This window comes from Temnothorax americanus, unplaced genomic scaffold (assembly GCF_048541705.1).
Source record: "Temnothorax americanus isolate GAGA-0224 unplaced genomic scaffold, ASM4854170v1 Scaffold42, whole genome shotgun sequence".
NCBI lineage: Eukaryota > Metazoa > Arthropoda > Insecta > Hymenoptera > Formicidae > Temnothorax > Temnothorax americanus.
The window spans coordinates 676515-697066 of NW_027509570.1; the positions used below are offsets into that span (position 1 = coordinate 676515).

Consider the following 20552-nt stretch of genomic DNA (forward strand, 5'->3'; position numbering starts at 1 on the left):
TTATAACCAATCAGTACGATCTGCTGCTGCTTTTTACTGCCCATAAAATTTCACCTTAAGGCTCTATAAATGTAAGTATTCTCGTTCCGCCATATTGGATCCAATCATTTGTGAAAACATAACTTTTGCGTAAACATCAATACGCTTTTCCGAAAAAGTTGAAACCCTATTTCGCTTCTATTATTGCAATTAATTGCAACGCAGCCGTTATTTCAAAACCGTTTTAAATAATATCTTAAGATGCTAATACGGCTCTGTGATTGGTTAAAATGACATCTTAAAATTGTACTTAAGATGATCTTAAATATAAGAACCGACTATGAATACCGGCCCAAGTGTAGAACAAGGATAGAATAAGCAAATAGCGCTACGAGCGCGCTCCCCGAACGCACCTATAGTATACCATAGGGCCCGTATTCCGTTCCTGCCTACCGACAACTGTCGGTTCGATAAGTTTCGTTGCGCAGGTTTTTCATAATGCGCAACGACAACGTAACGATACCGTTAGGGTGCCTCCCCATGCAGGACGGAATCTCGGAATCATTTTGATTGGTTAGTCCCATGAGGCTAACCAATAGCTTCAGAATGATTCCGAGATTCCGTTTTTTCTGATCAGCCAATAACCAGACTTATTTACTAGTTGATTAGTATTTAATACGCGTATCAAGTGATCGGTGTAAACTAGGCCACTAAAAATATCTGCGTGGCTGGTCCATCAGTGGAAAACCTCCAGACACTGGGGCCGGGGCTATGTGAATGGCTGTGAATCACGCGCAAATCCCACAGGTAGCGCTGACAGCGTCAAGATTCTAGGGACTCTAGCGTCAGAGTGGATCCGGGGCGTCATCAGTCAGCCATCTGACGTATTGCTGAATTCGGCGTGTCCAAGTGCGTTTTCGCCGTGTCCGTCGCTTCCGCGCCAGCTTTTCCACCACGATGGATTCGATCCCGAGGACGCACAAAGGTACTCCCCTCTTCGCTTAAGACCGTCCAACTGACCTCCGTAAACGTGTCCGCACGAGAGTTTTATGCAAAATAAATATTTATCAAAAACGAAGGTCGGTCGAAACGCAGTTGACACGCTCGGTTCCCCGTTCCGACCCACGGAGAACCGTAAACACTCACTCTTTACCAAGCCAACTACGTACGGGGATCGTTGGAGTACTCTTCACACACTTTAGATAGGACGTCGAACGCTGATCAGATATGAAGCGTCAGCTGTTTAAATTGTCCAACTATCGGTCAAACTTTGCGTCGTGACCGTAGTCTTTCACGTTCGCCTTATTTCGTTTTGCCGCACCCTACACAACGGCTTACGTTGCCGTGACGCTGTAATATTTAGCGTTACTCGAGCATACATTTACTTTTTTCGTACAGCTTACGACGGTTCCTACCATAAATGTTTAGATGTAATGTCGTTAACATGTTTATCGTATCGTGTTTTACCGTGCAGACATTGAAGCGCAGATAAGAGAGATACAGTCGAAGAAAAAGGAGCTTCTGAATACGGCATCCGAGAAGGAGCAGGTTGCTTTGGGAAAGACCGGTTTCTACGATCAGGATATATATGACAGTAGCAACAACAAATTTGACGGCTATGTTACGTCAATTGCAACCAACGATGAAATCGAGGTATACCTCGTTGTGATATGTTCTGAAATATATTTATAGCTTTAACATAAACATGCCCGCTCATCTTTTATTCACTTGCGCGTTACATCATTTTTTAAACGTCACTTTCGTCTTAAATACGAAACCTTTTACAAAATATACACTCGAGATTAATATAGATTTTTATACGCGATAGGATTACGATCCGTTTGCGGACAAACGACTACCCACCATAGTTGACAGAGAAGAGAAGGATTATGATCCGTTTGCGGATAGACGTCGACCCACCATAGCTGATAGGGAGGATGAATACAGACAAAAAAGACGTAGAATGATCATCTCTCCTGAACGTGTCGATCCCTTTGCAGAAGGTTGGTGTACTTTTTTTGTAACTTGACGTTTAGCCAAAGCACGAAAAACTGTTTCGTAGCTTGACAAACGTGTCGTAACGTATTATTTTTAAGTGCTCACACATATCTTGCCTCGTCGAGTTTTTTAAAAACTATAATCGGTCTCTTTTACGTACAGGTGGTAAGACACCCGATATCGGTTCCAGGACATATACTGAAATTATGCGGGAGCAAATGCTCAAAGGTGAAGAGACAGAGGTGCGTTGAGTTTTAATTTTTTTTTATATATATATATATATATAATATGTCAAAAGAACTTTTTAAAAAATATTTTAAAGCTTTAATACACAAGATATATCTTACGTGTAATATAAAAATCTTTTTATGTACATTTTGCATTTTCTTACAGCTGAGAAAAAGATTAGCAGAAAAGGTAAAGGATGGTACTTTGAAAGCCAACGGCGAACCTAAACCAGCTCCTAAAAAGAGAGGTCGCTGGGACCAAACAGACGATACTCCGGTGCAAAAAAAATTATCGGGGGCTTCAGCAACGCCTACATCTTGGGATAATGCAGACGTCAGTTTGCCACGTTATTTTTACATTTTGATTCTTTTTTATTTAACGTAACGGCGTTTTCATTAACTGCAGCATTTGATTATTATATTTCCTGCATATATCATTACATGCTCTTGCTATACCACACTCGCAAACACCTGATTACGTCATAATAAAAATACAACGTTGAATATTAAAATGTCACGTAAATTTACGTTATAATCTTTTTCTTTTTTGTAACATTTTTTCGTACTTGTTATAGGTAACACCAGCTGCTATCAGATGGGATGAAACTCCAGGTCATGGCAAAGGAGGGGAGACTCCCGGAGCTACTCCTGGAATCAGTACAAGAATGTGGGACGCCACGCCAGCACATGCGACGCCAGGAGCTGTGACTCCAGGCAGAGAGACGCCTTCTCATGAGAAAACTGTAACGAGTCGAAGGAATCGTTGGGATGAAACTCCGAAAACTGAAAGAGGTTGACGTGCATTTACTTTTGCTATTCTACACGCAACTAATAAAATACGTGCAAATATATACGTACGAGCGTAAACGTTATACAACAGCTTTATACGCGTGAGAAATAAAACATACCTATACATTTTTACGTTAATGGTCGTGAAAAAATTTTCAAGTACATATACATCTAACATAAATACGTGCGACAAACAATAGTTGAATAACGACGTACCACGTTTATAGAAACGCCCGGACACAACAGCGGTTGGGCAGAGACACCGAGAACTGATCGAGTTGCTGGTGATTTGATACAGGAAACTCCGACACCCTCGGCGAGCAAAAGGCGAAGTCGTTGGGATGAAACACCATCGAATCAAACGCCCGGCTCGATGACGCCGCAAACCCCGGCGACACCTCTCGCAACGCCCCATCAGACAACAATACTGACCCCAAGTGCCGTCACGCCGACGGGACCCAAGGCGATGGGTCTGGCCACGCCGACCCCAGGACATTTGATGTCCATGACGCCTGAACAACTGCAAGCATATCGTTGGGAACGCGAGATAGACGAGCGAAATAGACCCTTGTCGGACGACGAGTTGGACGCGCTGTTTCCTCCTGGTTACAAGATTTTGCAACCTCCAGCAGGTGAGATGTGTTACGACACGAAACTATATAACTTTATAACGTTCATCCCTGACGCTAAACGCTCTGTATCTTAGACGTTAACACGTCGTGAACGTATTTTATGAAAGAACGAGGAAACGTGACGCGTTTATATTGAAATATGTATTACACGTTTCTTAGGATACATACCTATACGCACACCCGCTAGAAAGCTTACCGCGACGCCTACGCCTATCGCTGGTACACCTCAGGGTTTCTTCATCCAAACGGAAGACAAGAGCGCCAAGTATGTGGATAATCAACCAAAGGGCAATCTGCCATTTATGAAGCCGGAAGACGCGCAATATTTCGACAAGCTGCTAGTCGACGTGGACGAAGAAACGCTAAGTCCTGAAGAGCAGAAAGAAAGAAAAATCATGAAGCTGCTCTTAAAGATAAAAAATGGGACTCCTCCAATGCGTAAAGCCGCTTTGAGACAAATCACCGATAAAGCGAGAGAATTCGGCGCCGGACCGTTGTTCAATCAAATCCTTCCGCTCCTCATGTCACCTACCCTTGAGGATCAAGAACGTCATTTACTGGTTAAAGTCATTGATCGTATTCTATATAAGCTGGACGACTTGGTGCGACCGTATGTGCACAAGGTACGTCGTTTTCGCGTTGCGTCCGCATGCGACACTGTTCGTTTCGTCCATTTTATTTTATTTACGTGTACCGTCTAGATTTTAGTCGTCATCGAGCCTCTATTGATTGACGAAGACTACTATGCTCGTGTCGAAGGCAGAGAGATTATTTCTAACTTGGCGAAGGCTGCAGGATTGGCTACAATGATCTCCACAATGAGACCGGATATCGATAACATCGACGAATACGTACGCAACACGACAGCGAGAGCGTTCGCGGTTGTTGCATCCGCTCTCGGAATCCCTTCGCTTCTTCCGTTCTTAAAAGCCGTTTGTCGCAGCAAGAAATCCTGGCAAGCGCGACACACTGGTATCAAGATCGTACAGCAAATAGCTATCTTGATGGGTTGCGCCATTTTACCGCATTTGAAGAGCTTGGTGGAAATTATAGAACACGGTAAGTGAAGTTAACCGTCGTTCGTTTTTCTGTGTTTACATATATAGTCCACATCGTTCACGTATATTTCGTTCTTTTTCGGAAAACGACGCACGACACGAACGCGTACACAGGTCTGGTGGATGAGCAACAAAAGGTACGAACAATTACTGCGTTAGCTATTGCTGCGTTAGCCGAAGCAGCAACGCCATATGGTATCGAAAGCTTCGACTCTGTGCTAAAACCACTTTGGAAGGGCATCCGTACGCATAGAGGAAAAGGTTTAGCAGCGTTTCTAAAAGCTATTGGTTATCTTATTCCTCTGATGGATGCGGAATACGCGAATTACTATACTAGGGAAGTAATGTTAATTCTTATACGTGAATTCCAATCCCCCGATGAAGAAATGAAGAAAATTGTATTGAAGGTAAGCGTACACGCGAATATCGTTTTCAAGTTGTTCACACATATCGCCGCGTCTTTCTCTCCAACATTCTTTATAACGTGTATTTTAAAAAATAGGTAGTTAAACAGTGTTGTGCGACGGATGGTGTGGAAGCTCAATACATTAAGGACGAAATTTTGCCTCACTTCTTTAAACACTTCTGGAATCATCGTATGGCACTGGATCGCAGAAATTATAGACAGGTACGGTCAAGCGTTTTTGATAGCGTTAGATATATAACGTTAAACGTTCGTATGTACGTAAATGAATGAAATTGCAGCTTGTGGATACGACAGTAGAGATAGCCAACAAAGTGGGTGCGTCAGAGATTATTAACAGAGTAGTGGACGATTTAAAGGACGAAAATGAACAGTATAGAAAAATGGTGATGGAGACGATCGAGAAGATAATGGGCAATTTGGGAGCAGCGGATGTCGATTCGCGTCTAGAGGAGCAGCTTATTGATGGAATTTTATACGCTTTCCAGGAACAAACTACTGAGGTTTGTTGACGCTGCGTCGTTTGTAACGCATAATAATTCTATAAGAACGACGATTATAACTAACAAACAACACACAAGCTAAACTAGTTTTCGTCGTAGGATGTCGTTATGCTGAATGGATTTGGTACGATTGTTAACACATTGGGTAAAAGAGTGAAAGCATATCTTCCTCAAATATGTGGTACGATATTGTGGAGATTGAATAATAAATCCGCAAAGGTCAGACAGCAAGCTGCAGATCTTATTTCGCGCATCGCAGTAGTTATGAAGACTTGTCAAGAGGTAAGAACGGCACGTTTAACGTCCTTGCGTTATATGTATACGCGTTACGAAATATATAGAAATAAAATGTAATATATAAACGCGTGCGACCGTTCTAGGAAAAACTGATGGGACATTTAGGAGTCGTTCTATATGAGTATTTAGGCGAGGAATACCCAGAGGTACTAGGTAGCATTTTAGGAGCGTTGAAAGCCATTGTTAACGTCATAGGAATGACAAAGATGACACCACCCATCAAAGATTTGTTACCAAGGCTTACACCTATCTTGAAAAACAGACACGAAAAGGTAAACGTTAGCGTATATATATATATATATATATATATATATATAGGACTCGCTGCACTTTGACAACGTATACTACTGAACAAACGAAACGTCTCTTGAACGGCTCGAAAACTCGACGACGGGACGCGTCGTTTAGTGCTCTTTGTCATATTTACGTTGTTCGTGATCTTGTCGTAGGTGCAAGAAAATTGTATTGATCTCGTGGGTAGAATCGCAGATCGAGGTCCTGAATATGTTTCTGCTCGAGAGTGGATGAGGATATGCTTCGAATTGTTGGAACTACTGAAGGCGCATAAAAAGGCCATTAGAAGAGCGACGGTAAACACTTTCGGCTACATTGCCAAAGCTATTGGGTAAGCTCGCGTCACGTACGACGTCGATATTTTTTTTATATACGAAGCATATATATCCATATACGGTTTGCCGCTTCCTTCCAGGCCGCACGATGTCTTAGCAACGCTTCTAAACAACTTGAAAGTACAGGAACGTCAGAATCGCGTTTGTACCACAGTCGCTATTGCCATCGTTGCTGAGACTTGTAGCCCTTTTACAGTGTTACCCGCATTGATGAACGAGTACAGAGTGCCCGAGCTAAACGTGCAGAACGGAGTATTGAAATCCTTGTCGTTCTTGTTTGAATACATCGGCGAAATGGGTAAAGATTACATTTACGCTGTCAGTCCGTTGCTAGAAGATGCGCTTATGGACAGGTAAGATGTCTCTAAATATACAGTGTCGTAATTTTATTCGTGCACGTATATATTTTACTCTTCCTTCGTTAAAAGCTTTTTCTTTTATAACGTTACAAGTTTAGTTTCAAAACGTATTTCTAATTGCGTCTCTTTTCTCTCTCATGGTTTAACAGAGATCTAGTACACAGACAGACCGCCTGCGCCGCAATTAAGCACATGGCATTAGGTGTTTATGGATTTGGATGCGAAGACGCGTTAATACATTTATTGAATCACGTGTGGCCGAACGTTTTCGAGACCTCGCCGCATTTAGTCCAAGCGTTTATGGATGCCGTAGATGGATTGCGCGTTGCGCTTGGGCCAATCAAAATTTTGCAGTATACACTACAAGTACGTGATTATTTTAATTTTCGCCTAAGCGCCGCGCCGGTGTGTCTTCTAGCCGTTGACATATTAAATGTATGTTACTCATATGCGTTTGCTTTTGTATTACAGGGTTTGTTTCATCCAGCCCGTAAAGTTCGCGACGTTTATTGGAAGATATACAATTCTCTTTACATCGGTGGACAGGATGCTCTCGTGGCTGGTTACCCTCGCATCATGAACGATCCAAAGAACCAATATATTAGATACGAATTGGATTACGTATTGTAATAGAAAACTTGCAGCAATAAGACAGTTATACAAGGTTCTTATATCTCTACAAGTATAAATATCCGCATTAAAAACTCATCGTTATAAAGATGAGTTCGAACGACGTTTGACAAGTTTCTTTTCTCCTGACGTTCCCGACGTTCGGCACTTATCATAGACCATGAAAACATTTCCGTATTCCAGGATATGTTTGGAACAACACTCTACGTGTGTCACGTCATTTCCGATGTATAACGAAAAAAGGCTGAAGGTGTATTACCTTGTATTTTATTTAAAGATATATGTTACGACACTTGTGTAGAGATACTGTTCTGATATCGATTTTGAAGGCATGGAAATGTCAACGCATAACGAGAACACGTCAGGTTGTAGTTTATCACTTTAGATCGCACGCTTTTTAATCTCAGGTTCGTTGGAATTTAAATCTTTTCAACTCTAAACTCCGTAGACCCTGGGATTTTTATTAATATTTAGAGATCTTTAGGACATCTTGGATTTTTATAATTCTGGATACCGTGGATGTGTGCTAGATCTTCGGGATCTTATTTTGCTTAAACTGTTATAAGTTTTGAATCCTGCTACGTCGAACTTATATAATGCTCTGTTCAATGGCAAAAAGTTCATTCGTGACACTCTTCAAGGACGTTGTTCGATAATCTATCAGTTCGTCATTTCTATCATTTGATCGAATAATATTATTTATAATATAATGACTTGATGTAGATACTCACGAACGTGTGTGTGAACACGTGTTTTAAAAAAAAATCCACATGTTTTTTTAATATAATGAAAAGAAGACAGAAAAAAGAGAGAGACACAAAGAGCAAGAGAGAGATAGAACAGAGATATAAAAACACGTTTTATAATAGCTTGTACATTATTAAAATAATATAAATAATGTGTTTTTAAATATTATTTTGGACGTTTCAACACATTAGATCGATTTCGTGAGTCACTATTGCTATCGACGATGAGTATACACTTAGTAACAACATAATTGATATTGCTTTCGACTGATGAGTATAAATATCATCAAATAAACAAAAAAGATCGTATTGTAAAAATAATTATTTCCTTCTGTTCCTTGTTCTAGAAAATTACGTATTACGTATAAAGAAAATATACACCATGTAGAAACTAAACAAATGGTTTCCTATCATTGAAAAGAATTTTAACCGAAGGATAAGTGAATGGTTTTAGCAGTTTTTATTGATCACAAATATACCGAACGTGTTGTATATTTATCATTTTATCGTCTCTAACTTTTTTTATGACTTTAAAAGGATAAACATGTTAGAGATGTCCGTTGTTTCACGTATCTTGAAAGTTCTAAGAAAAAAGAAAAAAGAAAAGACTAATATTTAAAAATATAAAAACTACGTGTAAAAAATTATTTTATACATTTATACACACATACATCATACATATATCATATACATTACTGTGTCCATAAAATCATAAATCCATAGCGTGCTAGATTCACTAGATTCATTACGTATATTATTAGACCTTTCTATCCATATGTCTAGAAATAACGCTGCAAATTCCCATAGAGGTTTTTTAATCATCATCTACAAACTTTTATAGATTTCTTGGAAAAAATTTATCAACTCTTTTTGCTTACTTCTTTTGCTTCCGTACCGTATATTTATTGAAACAGATTGATACCACTTTGTGAAGAAATCTAGGATCGGAAAAAATTACAAATGTCGTTATATAGATCTCAAATCTATATCTTTTAAAAGACCTTACGCCAGATACATCTATTCACACGTACTAGATTTACAAATATAAAATCCGCACGCGTCATCAATTATTTTTTCGTACTTCGTTATACATATAATACATATTAGACCAATGGCGTCAGCAACCTATGGATTTACAGACTTTTTTATATATATATAAAAAAAATGTGCAAGACGATTAAGCACGTATCTTACGTCCTTTTTATCTTACAACGAAGAAAAAAAGTTGAGATACAAGCTCGAGATTACTTAATTACAATCAATAGAAGGTTAGTAGGATTGTTCAACAAGGTCATCTCTTTCACCATTTACCCTGTACCGAAAAATTTGCACGTATGTAGCACCGAACACCTTTGAACAAAGGCGACGTGGCGTGTGTTACATCGACGACTACGTACAGAGAATGGCGGCGACTCTTCGATGACCTTAAACTTTACAAAACAATGGACGCGCGGCTTCGTACACACGCTAATTAAGAAACATTGTTACTTTATTACAACAAGGTACTTTGAAATCTCTGGATTTTTGGATGCAAAGTTCCAAAACACCAAGGGTTAAAGGCTCCAAAAACTTTCGAATGATATATAGTCTCGAGACGTGTTTTTTTACGTTCCGTGAATATATTTACGTTACGGTATCTGCAGCAGTAGTCTAAATGCCGATTACGTCTTTCAACTTGAAAATTTTAAAGCCACAAGGTTTATAAATTTCACACAAGACTTGATAGATCTCGTACGTTTACATTTGTATTTCTCCAAATTTTAAGATATTTAAGCGTATATCAAGTTTGTGATTTTGTACGAGTCCCTTTGATTCTGTAATTTTTCGGCTTTTCGAAGATCCTTATACCCTTAGACCTTAGACCCTTACATACTCCAAGGATAAATATCTTTGGATTCATCTTATACAGTCCCTTACACACATTATGCTTAATGAATCTGTTAACTTGTAGCGATACGATTACAACGTATGACAACTTTGGTATGTGACTATATTATATAAAGAGGCTCAGTCCTTCCTAGCGTACATAGTTAATTAACAAAGTTACTCGTTAATTAAGAAAATATACGTAATACTTGTCGTTAATTAATAAAGGTATTCAAATATTTCTGCACGCTGAACGTTATGATTATTCGGTTGTTGTTGGTTTTTTTTTCCAAATATGTTTGCGCGTTATAATTTAGTTATAAATAAATAATAGAAAAAATACATTGAATCCGATCTACAATTCCCAATAACAAACATCTTGTTTAATTTTTTTTTGCGTGTCGTGCAACAAAGTGAAAACAACATATAATATATATCGTAGATTTTTCATAAGCTTCAAACGTTTCACTTAATTTTAAGATCCTTAGGACTTCAATTGAATTATATTTTAGACTTGGCTCTTCACGTCAGATTGTAAATTCTTCACCGTCTACATGACTCGAATTCAGAATTGGAATTAAAGATACGTAATCTTAAAAATCCTCAAATTGAAGCTCTTTATCCAATTATAAAATTTATCGTTATATATCGAGTTTAGCCTAGATCTTAGCCGTTTAAAACCTAGATACATCAAAACTCGTGTTCGTTACATCTTGCATTCCTAGGTTTAACCTAGGTAATTCCTATCAATAGTGCGTACGCCGTATATCTATAAGAAATAATAATAATAATAATAATAATCTTCTCCAGTAAGATAAAAGTTCTCAAAGTATATAGCGTTTCCCTACAAAAGTATTTTAAAAATGCCGGTGGAATACTCAGAACGTAATAAATCTACACGTCCTTTAGCAGCGCGACTGACCGCATCTACCTTACGGATACACGGCTCTTAATAAAAATGGACAAGGCAAAGCAGAAAAAAGAAAGTAAGTTGGAAAAGTAAAAAGGCGCGAACGTCAAACGACAAACAGATTCTACAAAATAGCAATCAGAAGGGCGTAACGATCGCCGTCGCTTCGCCTCTGCTCGACGGCAAAGAGGCGCACTCGTGCCACTTGTTCGTGTGCGGGTCGTAACACTCGACGGTGGAGATTGTGATCTGTGTGCGGTAGAAATTGATCTCCTGCGACTGGTCGCCGCCTATGACGTACAATCGACTGTCGGCCGCCGCAACTGCCGGATAAAATCTGCCCATGCTCATGGGCGCGACGATGCTCCATTTGTTCTGAAATATCACGGATTTTGTTGACGAGTTGAGAACATGTTGACGCGTGCTGATATACATGTCTATTTCGTATCATCGATTCCGTGAACATGCTAATATAAATGATAAACAAAAATAAATCATACCTTCTCGAAAGAGTATCTTTCGACCGATGTTAAAACCTCCTGATTTTTACTGGTGCCGCCAACGACGTACAGGTATCCGTCGAGAATCGTGATTCCCATTTGCGAGCGCGGTGTGATCATCGGGGCCAGATACGTCCATTCTCTGGTCACGGGATTGTAGCTCATCACATCCTGACGGTGCCGACTATTATGGGTACAGCCACCCACGATGTAAATTAGTCCTACAGAGACGTTATAAGTTAGAGTTGAAATACAATATATCTCGTTACAGGCGCGCGCGCGCGCGCGCGCGTGTGTGTGTAAATAGTATATGGAACATACAGAAATAAAAGCGTGACTGTGTATATTAAAGAAAAGAAGAGATCTACAGCGTTACGTGTCAAACGACCATCACGTGTGATCGTCGTGGTTTTCGGATTCGCAGTCCGCGTTACCTTCGTATGCCACGACTCCCATACTGAATCGTGGCTCCGGAAGGTAGCCTTCGAGAGTCCATGTATTGGTGCGCGGATCGTATATCTCAATAGAGCCGCCAATATCCTCGCCCACCCATCCGCCGAACGCATACAAGCTGTTATCCAAGGCACAAAGACCGAAATCGCATCTGGGTTCTTCCATACAAGCGATGGGGGTCCATATGTTGTCACGAGGATCGTAGCACTCGCAGTTGGCGATTATACAGGATTCCAGCTCACCGCCGATAACGTATACCTTGCCGTCCAACAGAGCCACTCCAGGTAGAATGCGTCCTATGCTGATTGGAGCGACTTCGCTCCATTCTCTAGAGAAACGTTCCGTCGTCAAATAAAAAAGGACAACTTTGTTCTAGTTATCTAACAGGTTATCCACAAAAAAAACATGTTCTAATGGAGAAAAATACTTTTATATAAAACGTAAAACCCCGCGCGCAGGAAGAAAGGACGAAAGTACATGAAAACTTTTACGAGAAAGAGCAAGACGAACGCTTAAATATAATAAAACATACTTTTACATTTCCAAGATATACGTCAAGTAACTAAAAAACTTGTGTGTTCGCGTGCGTTTCATCTCAACAGCCAAGAACTGAAAAAGGAAAGATGTCGCCGGAGCGTGTACCCGGTGAATATGTCGTATTTCTCGATGGTTTCGTAAGTACTCTCGGCGGTTCTGCCCCAGCTGTCCGAGGAGTGTTCCCGTTTGGATCCGCCGATCACCAAAATGTTCTTCCTGGCGCAAATCCGGGGCTGAACGTGAAGAGGCACCAGGCAACCTTTGTTCGAGACTAGATCCTTTTGTATAGATCGCAGCGCGACGATGAGACTCGCGTCCTTGCACTCTAGGATAATACGCTCTAGCTTTGCTACGGAACACAGTCGCAAGCGTACGTGGCTGAGGATCTCGAATACGTAGCACCTCCGCGCGGGGATGTCGTAAACGATCCACGTGTACGCGGCCTGGAAGACCTGCAAAAAGTAAAGAATATACGCCATCACGTTATACATGTCATACGCAACCAAGTGCAAATATGTGCGGTCCACGCACTCGGATTATTTACGTCCTTGGAAAATAACAAACCTGGCATTCTGTATCGATGTGAATGTAATCGCTACTAAGAAACTGAACAAGATGCTCCTTGGGCAAATCCAGAAATTCTTCCTCCTGACAGACTTGTGGAAAATTGGCTTCTATAAAGCGTAGGGCAGTCTCCAAAAGATCCAGTCTGTTGTGTACTTCTGCAAATCTACACGTAGCAGCACAGACAAATCTCTCATCGTGATTTTCGTTTCAAAACGGTATTTTGTGTTTTTTTTTTTTTTTTTTTTTTGTTTCCTGGGAGCAACGATAATATACGTTATTCTTGGAAAGATACCGGAAAGTCTAATGATATAAAAAAAAGTAAAAAAGAAAAAAAAAGCATCTTTCTTTCACATTTTACATAGATTTGTTTACGTATACAGTTGTTATAAAGTTGCCCGTGTAGTTTGAATTAATTACGCGCGTACAGCTGTTAAATTTAATTTTTATTTAAATTATTTGGTTTAAATACCTATTTATTAATATTTTACAAACTTTTGCTAATACGTTGCGATCAATATCTGTGTTCACGTTATATTCATTCCTCACGCTTCGAATAAAGAACATTCTAGGCAACGTCTTCTCTCGTTTATATCTCTCGTATAATTTTCTCGTCACAACGGCTTTTACCGTGACGTTTCTTTTCATCTGTTCTCTGAATATTTCACGTTGAGTTCTCACCAGTCTTCTCTTACCTGTAAATTCCAAGGGCATTAGAATAGTGCAGCTGCTGTTTGAGATACGTGATACAGCCAGCTACTACATCGTCCAACTCTAGCATATCAGCGGCAGCGAATAACTCCTGCACATTATCCTGCGTGATGTCTACGTTGCCGCTGTAGATGAAATCCACCAACTGAGAGAGAATGTGAGGGGAGATTGAGTGGATCTCCACGAGCTCCTGCTGCTCCTCGACCAGGCCGACGGTGAACATGGCATTGAAGTAGGCGCTACCGGCGGCGAGGACCGATCTGTGCGCCCTGATGATCCTCGTACCCGCCACCAATCCCACATCGCTGAACTTGTTCTCCCGCCTCTGCGCATTGAGATTGTGTAGAAGCTTTGGGGGATAGTGACCCACCGCGTATACGACGCTGGACACATCGGATGATTGCTTCACCGGTTGCGTAGCAAAGTCCATATTAGACGTGTGGCCATTTTTCAGGGTCGGTGCCACACCATCCGCCATGAAACCATCGAGATGTGCTTTATCCACAGATCCTGTACAAGTGTAGCGTTGTCATAAGGAAAACGGCGCTACGTCATGTGTGGGCCATAGCACGCGAATGTTTTGGCAGACACTACAACAAGCTTACTTCAATGCAATTTTACAATATAAATATCAAAACATTTGCCGTACGTGTAAAAGATAAAAGTGTAAACATGAAGATTACACACACAAGTTCCAATTAATCTTAATAAATTTAAAAAAATATATCACGGTAAAACACATACATCACGTATAAATATAATACGTTCGTGCTCTGGTTCGTACATATAAATCATATAATAATATGACGATAAGTCCGCACAAGGGCGCACAGTTGATCTGAAAGTTCTTACTGGATAATTTTTGTTTTCTGAGAACGATAGATTCACAAAAATATGATTATAACGTTAATACAAGCTTCACGGCATTTCAGGATACTTCCAATCATGTGTGACGCATTCTTGTCTTGTTTATATTCCGGGAAAATAAATATTACAACTGAATAGATGGACCGTGTATCCGGATTAACGTGTAACGTACGTGCCTGACGTTTCAAGGATTTATTAAAAACGTAAACGCACATATTTTTATTTTAACAAAAAAAATAGATAACGTAAAGAGTAATGTGAGCTCTCCAACGCTTATAGAAGAAGACACGTGTGACCGTTTTGCCAATAAGTGTCTCGCATGCATCAAGTCGTTCCCGACGATTCGAGCAAGCGATTTAATTTTATTACAAAGATCGTTTCGCGCGAGTACTCACGGCATAAACGAGAAAGCACCCTGTAGACGCCGTGGAACGATTTTGTGTTATTTTTCCCCTTTAAACGCATCACTACCACCGCATGTTTGACCGACGCGTCAATCGATCCCGTGCGCGCGGACAGATCGCTCCCTGGAAACGTAGCGAGAGACGACTCCCGCTCGCTCGGATTAAATAATAACGTTCGTTGACGAGAAGCGAGAAGCTTGACATATACGTCAAAGTCGTCAAATAACCTAATCAAGTACGTGAAACTAGCCGAGCCAGCCGAGAGGTGGGAACACGGCGCACGGCGCCACTGGCGCCAGTGCAGCCGCAACAAGGAAAAAGATCCCCGTCCGATCCTCTCATGAAGAACGTCACTGCCAACTGGAATCCAGGGAATCCTTGAAACGCGCGAATTCTCGCGTGGCCGTCGGACGTGGCACATTGGACATATATTGGACAAGCAAGTTGCCGCGCTTCCTCGCGTTCTTGAAATGCGCGAAAATCACGAGGACGCGTATTATTTACGATTTAAAAAGTAACACGCGCTAAACAAAAATCGAGTCAAAATGCACATGAAATACAATATATATACATACAAAATATATAATATACAATATCAACATGTAAAAATATAAATATACATCAACTTAAAATATATCATATAAATATATAATTATCAAATCATTTGATTAAAGAAAAAATTATTCCAAAACGTAACGCATCGCAGAATGTCGAAAAATGGTGGCAAACAAAAGTAAAAATGTTTTTCTCTCGCGGTAACAAACAAGTTTAGATTATAGAAAACACCATTTATGGTATTATTAATCAACGAAAAGTACACAATGTATAATTTATATATTGTATATTCCATACTCTATTGACACATGAGCGTGTATATACAAAGTCCTTTGTGGAAGAATTTCATTATTCTTCTCATATAAAAAACTGAATCCTCGCTAACTTGCAGCGCGTTTTACATCGATTGTTTTTGCGTTAACGTTACATAAATCCTCTATGTCTCATCGCACGCCGAGACTTAATATTTAATTACTGACGCGTCTATCTTGCCTCGATAAAACACGCGTACGCATTTGTACGCGCTGCCTGACACTCATCGTCATCATTTACACGTATAATAACAATACATATCAGATTGATGAAAAAATTCGTTCGTCTTCTTTTTGTATTTGTTTCCTTAGTGTAAGAGTCGTGTAGAAAAGAAACGAATTTTTTTATCAACCTAATATATGATGCTTAATAACTAAATAATATAATTTTCTTTCGACACCTCTCTTTCGATATTTAAATTAAAAAATAACACGTAAAATCTTTTTTTTTCCAGACAGATAAATTGATGAAACGTACCTTCTTCCCTCATCAATCTTCTTTCTTCCTAAAAAAAGTAATACGTTTCATTTTCTTTCACGCGATCTTTTCTTACGTAATACGTAGATCTTAATCGAGAGGTTGATCGAATCCGGTTTGCACGTTGTCTGTAATCATATATATGTATATATGATAAAAACAGATATCACGTTCACACGTGCAAGTTCTAAGTCAAGAATTTAAAAATTCTACGAAGCAAGAATCCATAGACAAAAATTAAAATTAAAATTTGCGATTCAACTTTAAATCTAAAAAATTTTTCAAACTAAATTTTCCTACGCTATTACAACTTATATTTAAAAATGTAGAAAAAGGAGTACAAATAGAATGACGATATATTACGCTGTTATCATCGAGATTCAGCAAACGGCAGCTTCTTTGGACATTTAGACGAGAAGATATTTCATCTGCATAGATTATCTCTCTCTACTCGTATTTTTCTTACGTATATATGACGTATCAACACAAAAGTTTCCAAGTCGATACGTTCTATTTTTCTGAATTCTTACTTCGTTTTTAAATTCTTGGTCTTCTTAAGTCTTTGGATATTTCGAATTTTTAGTTCAATAAATTTTTAAATCCTTGACGTCTCAAGTTCATATGTACGAACTGAAGAATATCAATGTTAAAATTTAAAAATATAACGGCTAAGTAAAATATAATTTAAAAATAGGATATTCAAAAATTTTAATTTGAGACGTTCCACGTATACACACACGCGCGCGCGCGCGCGCGCAGACATACATGCACACACCTTAGAACTTGTAATTTTTCAGAGTATCGCTTTAACGTCTTCAACAGCCCAAGTCCTTAAATTATATTCTATTTAACCATTGTTCGTTTTACACGCACTGCATATTTCGCGTCCTAGAATTTATAAGTCCTATCATTCAATATTCCATTACGATATCTAAGTGTATTTACAATACGTCTTACCCTTTAAGTTGTATCTAGATTTTTGAATTTGCAAATCCATAACGTTTTAGTTAAGCTTACATCCATAGATCGCTAGCCTTCTAAATCCTTAACGTTTTGAGCCCTTGAATCACGTAAAATCTCCATTCTTAACGTTTTAAAAATGTTGACCTCTTTAATACGTTCTACGTGTTCTATAAATATTCTGTATATTAAAGGGAATCTATAAAAAAAAAAATATTGACACGTCAAGGATCCAAGTTCAACAAGTTCCAATCTTTTTCTCCTGTATATTCGTATCTCTTGTGAAAATTAATTTTTAAATATTATATTTACAATATATATCCATGTTTTATACACACACTATGATTGTTGGAGTCTTTTATTCTTAAAAAACTAAGTTTTTAGATCCTTGACGTCTCAGATTATTGGATTTGCGCGTGTAGGCTCTTTTACGCATTTAGTGTTGGCATTTCTCTCTTGACTTTTCGCGGATCCGACAATCTTATCTTTACAAGTACTCTTCTTCTGAACGTGAACGTACGCCTCTCAAAAGTCAAGGCGTTGGATAGAGAAAACTCAAGACCGGGTCGGGCTGGATGGATCTCTTACAAGGATTTAAAAATACAAAAATCTAAAACGTCGAGAATGTAACGCTCCAGAATATAAGTCTTCCTCACGCGCGCATTTCACATCCAGACAATGGTATTTGTACGTAATATTATTTACAGTTTGTCTATTTTGGAGATGGCTAAATTCTTGGATTCTTAAATCCTTGGATTTTTAAATCAGCTGACGCTTTCAACTTACAGAACTGTGGACTTTTGCACATTCCTGGAAAAGCCGAAACCCATAGTTCTTTCGCGATACAAAACGCCGTTTTGAAAAAACGTTCAATATAATCATCCAAGGACCTAAGACGCTCTAGACGCACAAGACTGCGCCTCTTTTTGCAGCTTCATGACTGTCTCTAAAGGGGGCGGGACATTATTTACACAGCATACACCGTCACACGCGATATGTTACAATCTCTTCTTCGGTAGCGAGCCGAAGGCCGATAAAACGGTGGGTTTGGCGCTAGTACCGGACGACGTGAGAGTTGTCAGGGTAGGTTGTGCGAGAAGTACCGTGGGTTTGGCGGTCACGGCAGCGGCAGCGGCAGCCGCGACAGCGGCGGCGGCAGCGGCACCGCTGGTCGCCACTTGATCCCACTTACTTTTCCGTTTTTTGGCCGCGTCGGCGCTGCTGGAGGAGCTGTTGGGTCGCTTCGCGGTGCCGGATACAATCTCGATCTCGATCTTCTTCTCTTTCCGCGCCTTCTCCAGCTTGTCCATCTCCGTCTTCTGTACTACGGCAAGTTCCTCGTAATACGAGTCCTTGCTCCACTTGAACGGGTCGAACCTATCCGGCGGGTAGTTGGTGCCCAGCTCGTTAATGCTACAAAACTGAATGAGTTTTTCGTAAATGGAGGGATTCCGGAACTCCTTGCGTTGCTGAATCATCATGTTCATGTCCAGCCCACCGCTCTCCATTTTCCTATAGAGCCTCGCGATCTTGTCCTGCAGCTCGGCGGGACATTGGCCGGGCGGTTCCGGTGGTATCGTCACCCCGTAAGGGTCCCCCGCCTCACCGCCATTATCTGAAAGCACGTCTCCGGAACGCGAGGAGGGCGACCGACGCTCAGCGCCACCGCCGACGGCGACGGCGGCGGTGGCGGCGGCGGCGGCGACGGTGGTGGCAACGACCGTGCCAGTAGCTACCGCGACCGGGAGACCGTTCTCCTCGGGGCGTTCCGCGACCGTCGCGACGCGTGCCGCGCCCGTCGTCGTCAACGATGACGACAACGACGACGACACCGGCGGCAACGACGGCGGCGGCAACGGCGGCGGCGGCGGCGGCGGCGGCGGCGCAGCAGCAGTTACGGCCGCCCCCTCATCGTCGGAGACTACCGCGTCGTCAAAGTAAGAGACCAATCGCTGCACCTTTGTAGCCGCTTCCGGCAAGTCCCTACTACCGGAGGACTTGCCGTCAACGGGACTATGCGAGGCTGAACGGCCTCCAGATATGGGACTGGTGCCAGATCGGGCCTGGGGCTGACGACCGACTTGGGCATTATGCGGGGCGGCCCTCTGGGGAGTGTTCGAATTCTCCTCCTGTAGGCGCTCGTCTTCCACCCCGTCCTCGCCCTCCGAGTCGGTATAGGTGGCCGTGAGAGATGCCAGAGCAACACTTTGTACAGACATGGTTAGTTGGCTTTGAGTGCCCGCCGTGTTACCAAGCGATATTTTGTGTGGGAACTCACCGGTCTGGCGCTGCGCGGCCTGGCCCAGCGCCCAGCTCGTGAGCCACGCGAGGGCTTTAGGCGCGCGGGCACAGGGAGGCTTTAATCGGCCTGATGGGCGCGTTGAGCTTTGGTCGCTTTTAGTACGAACCTGAAAGACAGAACGACACGTACGCATTTATCAATATTATACGATATGTATATCGCTGTCGCCGTAAATTAACAAGCTTAGTTTTCGCGAATAGATTTATCTACTCTCGTTACACCCGCGCTTGTTGCATTAATTGAAAAATATATCCACCATCACGCTCTAAACGATATCTCGTGCATTTTTATGATTGATCGTTTTTAACGCACAAACTCTCTAAACCTTTGCCTTCTAACGTTTGCACGCGTCGCGAACCGACGCCAAGTCAAGCTTACGAAAGTTACTCCAAAACTTTGTCACTCGCGCGCGACGTTTGTTCAAGTCAACGAGCGATCAACCGTCGACGACGTTAACAGAGAGGTAAGGGCGGCGTTTAAAGCGCGCGCGAACACGTCAGGATCATGTGTCCCTTATCGTTCTTCGCCGTTCATTTGAGGTCAAGCTACGAGCGAGCGAGATACAGGTTAGGATTCAACCGAGTAACGATACGTCGGCTGTCGGCGACGGGGAAGCTTCACTAACCTCAAACTTTCAACGTCCACGGTCACCCGGTTCAGCCTGAACCCGCTCGTCCGCACATTGCGATCACGTCTTAACACGGTCGTACAGATAAATATTCGACAGAGCGAGATTATTCCGCCATCGGTGTGCGTTCCTTCCCGATCGTCCCGATGTACGGCTGCGGCAACGTTCGGCCGGCATCGGGCGCAGTCGGGCGCGCTCGGCGAAACAATCCGCGATCCGATACGCCGATACGTCC

The 20552-nt window shown here is 41.3% G+C and overlaps 3 protein-coding genes across 7 annotated transcripts; 1 reads left to right on the forward strand and 2 right to left on the reverse strand.

The window, feature by feature from the left end:
- Positions 1 to 810: 810 nt before the first annotated feature.
- Positions 811 to 7629, forward strand: Sf3b1 (splicing factor 3B subunit 1). The gene is made up of 18 exons (XM_077416322.1): positions 811 to 964; positions 1454 to 1632; positions 1808 to 1982; positions 2140 to 2219; positions 2371 to 2538; positions 2780 to 2996; positions 3221 to 3625; positions 3785 to 4248; positions 4327 to 4684; positions 4798 to 5090; positions 5186 to 5311; positions 5389 to 5610; positions 5710 to 5892; positions 5991 to 6179; positions 6357 to 6532; positions 6617 to 6889; positions 7045 to 7261; positions 7367 to 7629. The coding sequence occupies exons 1-18, from the start codon at positions 937 to 939 to the stop codon at positions 7523 to 7525; spliced, it is 3912 nt and encodes a 1303-aa protein (XP_077272448.1). The 5' UTR covers positions 811 to 936; the 3' UTR covers positions 7526 to 7629.
- A 1083-nt stretch (positions 7630 to 8712) lies between these two features.
- LOC143903009 (actin-binding protein IPP) lies at positions 8713 to 15368 on the reverse strand. 4 transcript variants are annotated; one of them, XM_077416330.1, is made up of 7 exons: positions 15311 to 15368; positions 13797 to 14322; positions 13102 to 13267; positions 12643 to 12989; positions 11982 to 12328; positions 11548 to 11768; positions 8713 to 11422 (listed from the first exon to the last, which is right to left on the reverse strand). In XM_077416330.1, exons 2-7 carry the CDS (start codon positions 14288 to 14290, stop codon positions 11186 to 11188), a joined length of 1812 nt encoding a protein of 603 aa, XP_077272456.1. In that variant the 5' UTR covers positions 14291 to 14322; positions 15311 to 15368; the 3' UTR covers positions 8713 to 11185. The 4 variants fall into 4 exon arrangements, with proteins under 4 accessions (XP_077272456.1, XP_077272453.1, XP_077272454.1 ...); XM_077416327.1 differs by lacking the exon at positions 15311 to 15368 and adding an exon at positions 15075 to 15304; XM_077416328.1 differs by lacking the exon at positions 15311 to 15368 and adding an exon at positions 15075 to 15304 and having other exon boundaries at positions 13797 to 14402.
- A 539-nt stretch (positions 15369 to 15907) lies between these two features.
- LOC143903011 (uncharacterized) lies at positions 15908 to 20475 on the reverse strand. Of its 2 annotated transcripts, XR_013258563.1 has the most exons (3): positions 20315 to 20473; positions 19666 to 19795; positions 19452 to 19592 (listed from the first exon to the last, which is right to left on the reverse strand). XR_013258563.1 is itself a non-coding variant. In XM_077416332.1 (2 exons), the coding sequence occupies exon 2, from the start codon at positions 19604 to 19606 to the stop codon at positions 18386 to 18388; it is 1221 nt and encodes a 406-aa protein (XP_077272458.1). In that variant the 5' UTR covers positions 19607 to 19795; positions 20315 to 20475; the 3' UTR covers positions 15908 to 18385. The 2 variants fall into 2 exon arrangements, 1 of the variants encoding a protein (XP_077272458.1); XM_077416332.1 differs by having other exon boundaries at positions 15908 to 19795; positions 20315 to 20475.
- Positions 20476 to 20552: the final 77 nt, after the last annotated feature.

What these genes read in the sequence shown, in the direction of transcription:
- Sf3b1 (XM_077416322.1), top strand. Translation starts at nt 937, where the DNA reads ATGGATTCGATCCCGAGGACGCACAAAG. An exon ending in TGTCGATCCCTTTGCAGAAG is followed by an intron (nt 1,983 to 2,139) that starts GTTGGTGTACTT and finishes TTTTACGTACAG; the next exon opens with GTGGTAAGACACCCGATATC. An exon ending in TGAAGAAAATTGTATTGAAG is followed by an intron (nt 5,091 to 5,185) that starts GTAAGCGTACAC and finishes TTTAAAAAATAG; the next exon opens with GTAGTTAAACAGTGTTGTGC.
- LOC143903009 (XM_077416327.1), bottom strand. Translation starts at nt 15,144, where the DNA reads ATGCGTTTAAAGGGGAAAAATAACACAAAATCGTTCCACGGCGTCTAC. An exon ending in GGTGCTTTCTCGTTTATGCC is followed by an intron (nt 14,323 to 15,074) that starts GTGAGTACTCGC and finishes ACACTTGTACAG; the next exon opens with GATCTGTGGATAAAGCACAT. An exon ending in AAATACGACATATTCACCGG is followed by an intron (nt 12,329 to 12,642) that starts GTACACGCTCCG and finishes ACGTTTCTCTAG; the next exon opens with AGAATGGAGCGAAGTCGCTC.
- LOC143903011 (XM_077416332.1), bottom strand. Translation starts at nt 19,606, where the DNA reads ATGTCTGTACAAAGTGTTGCTCTGGCATCTCTCACGGCCACCTATACC.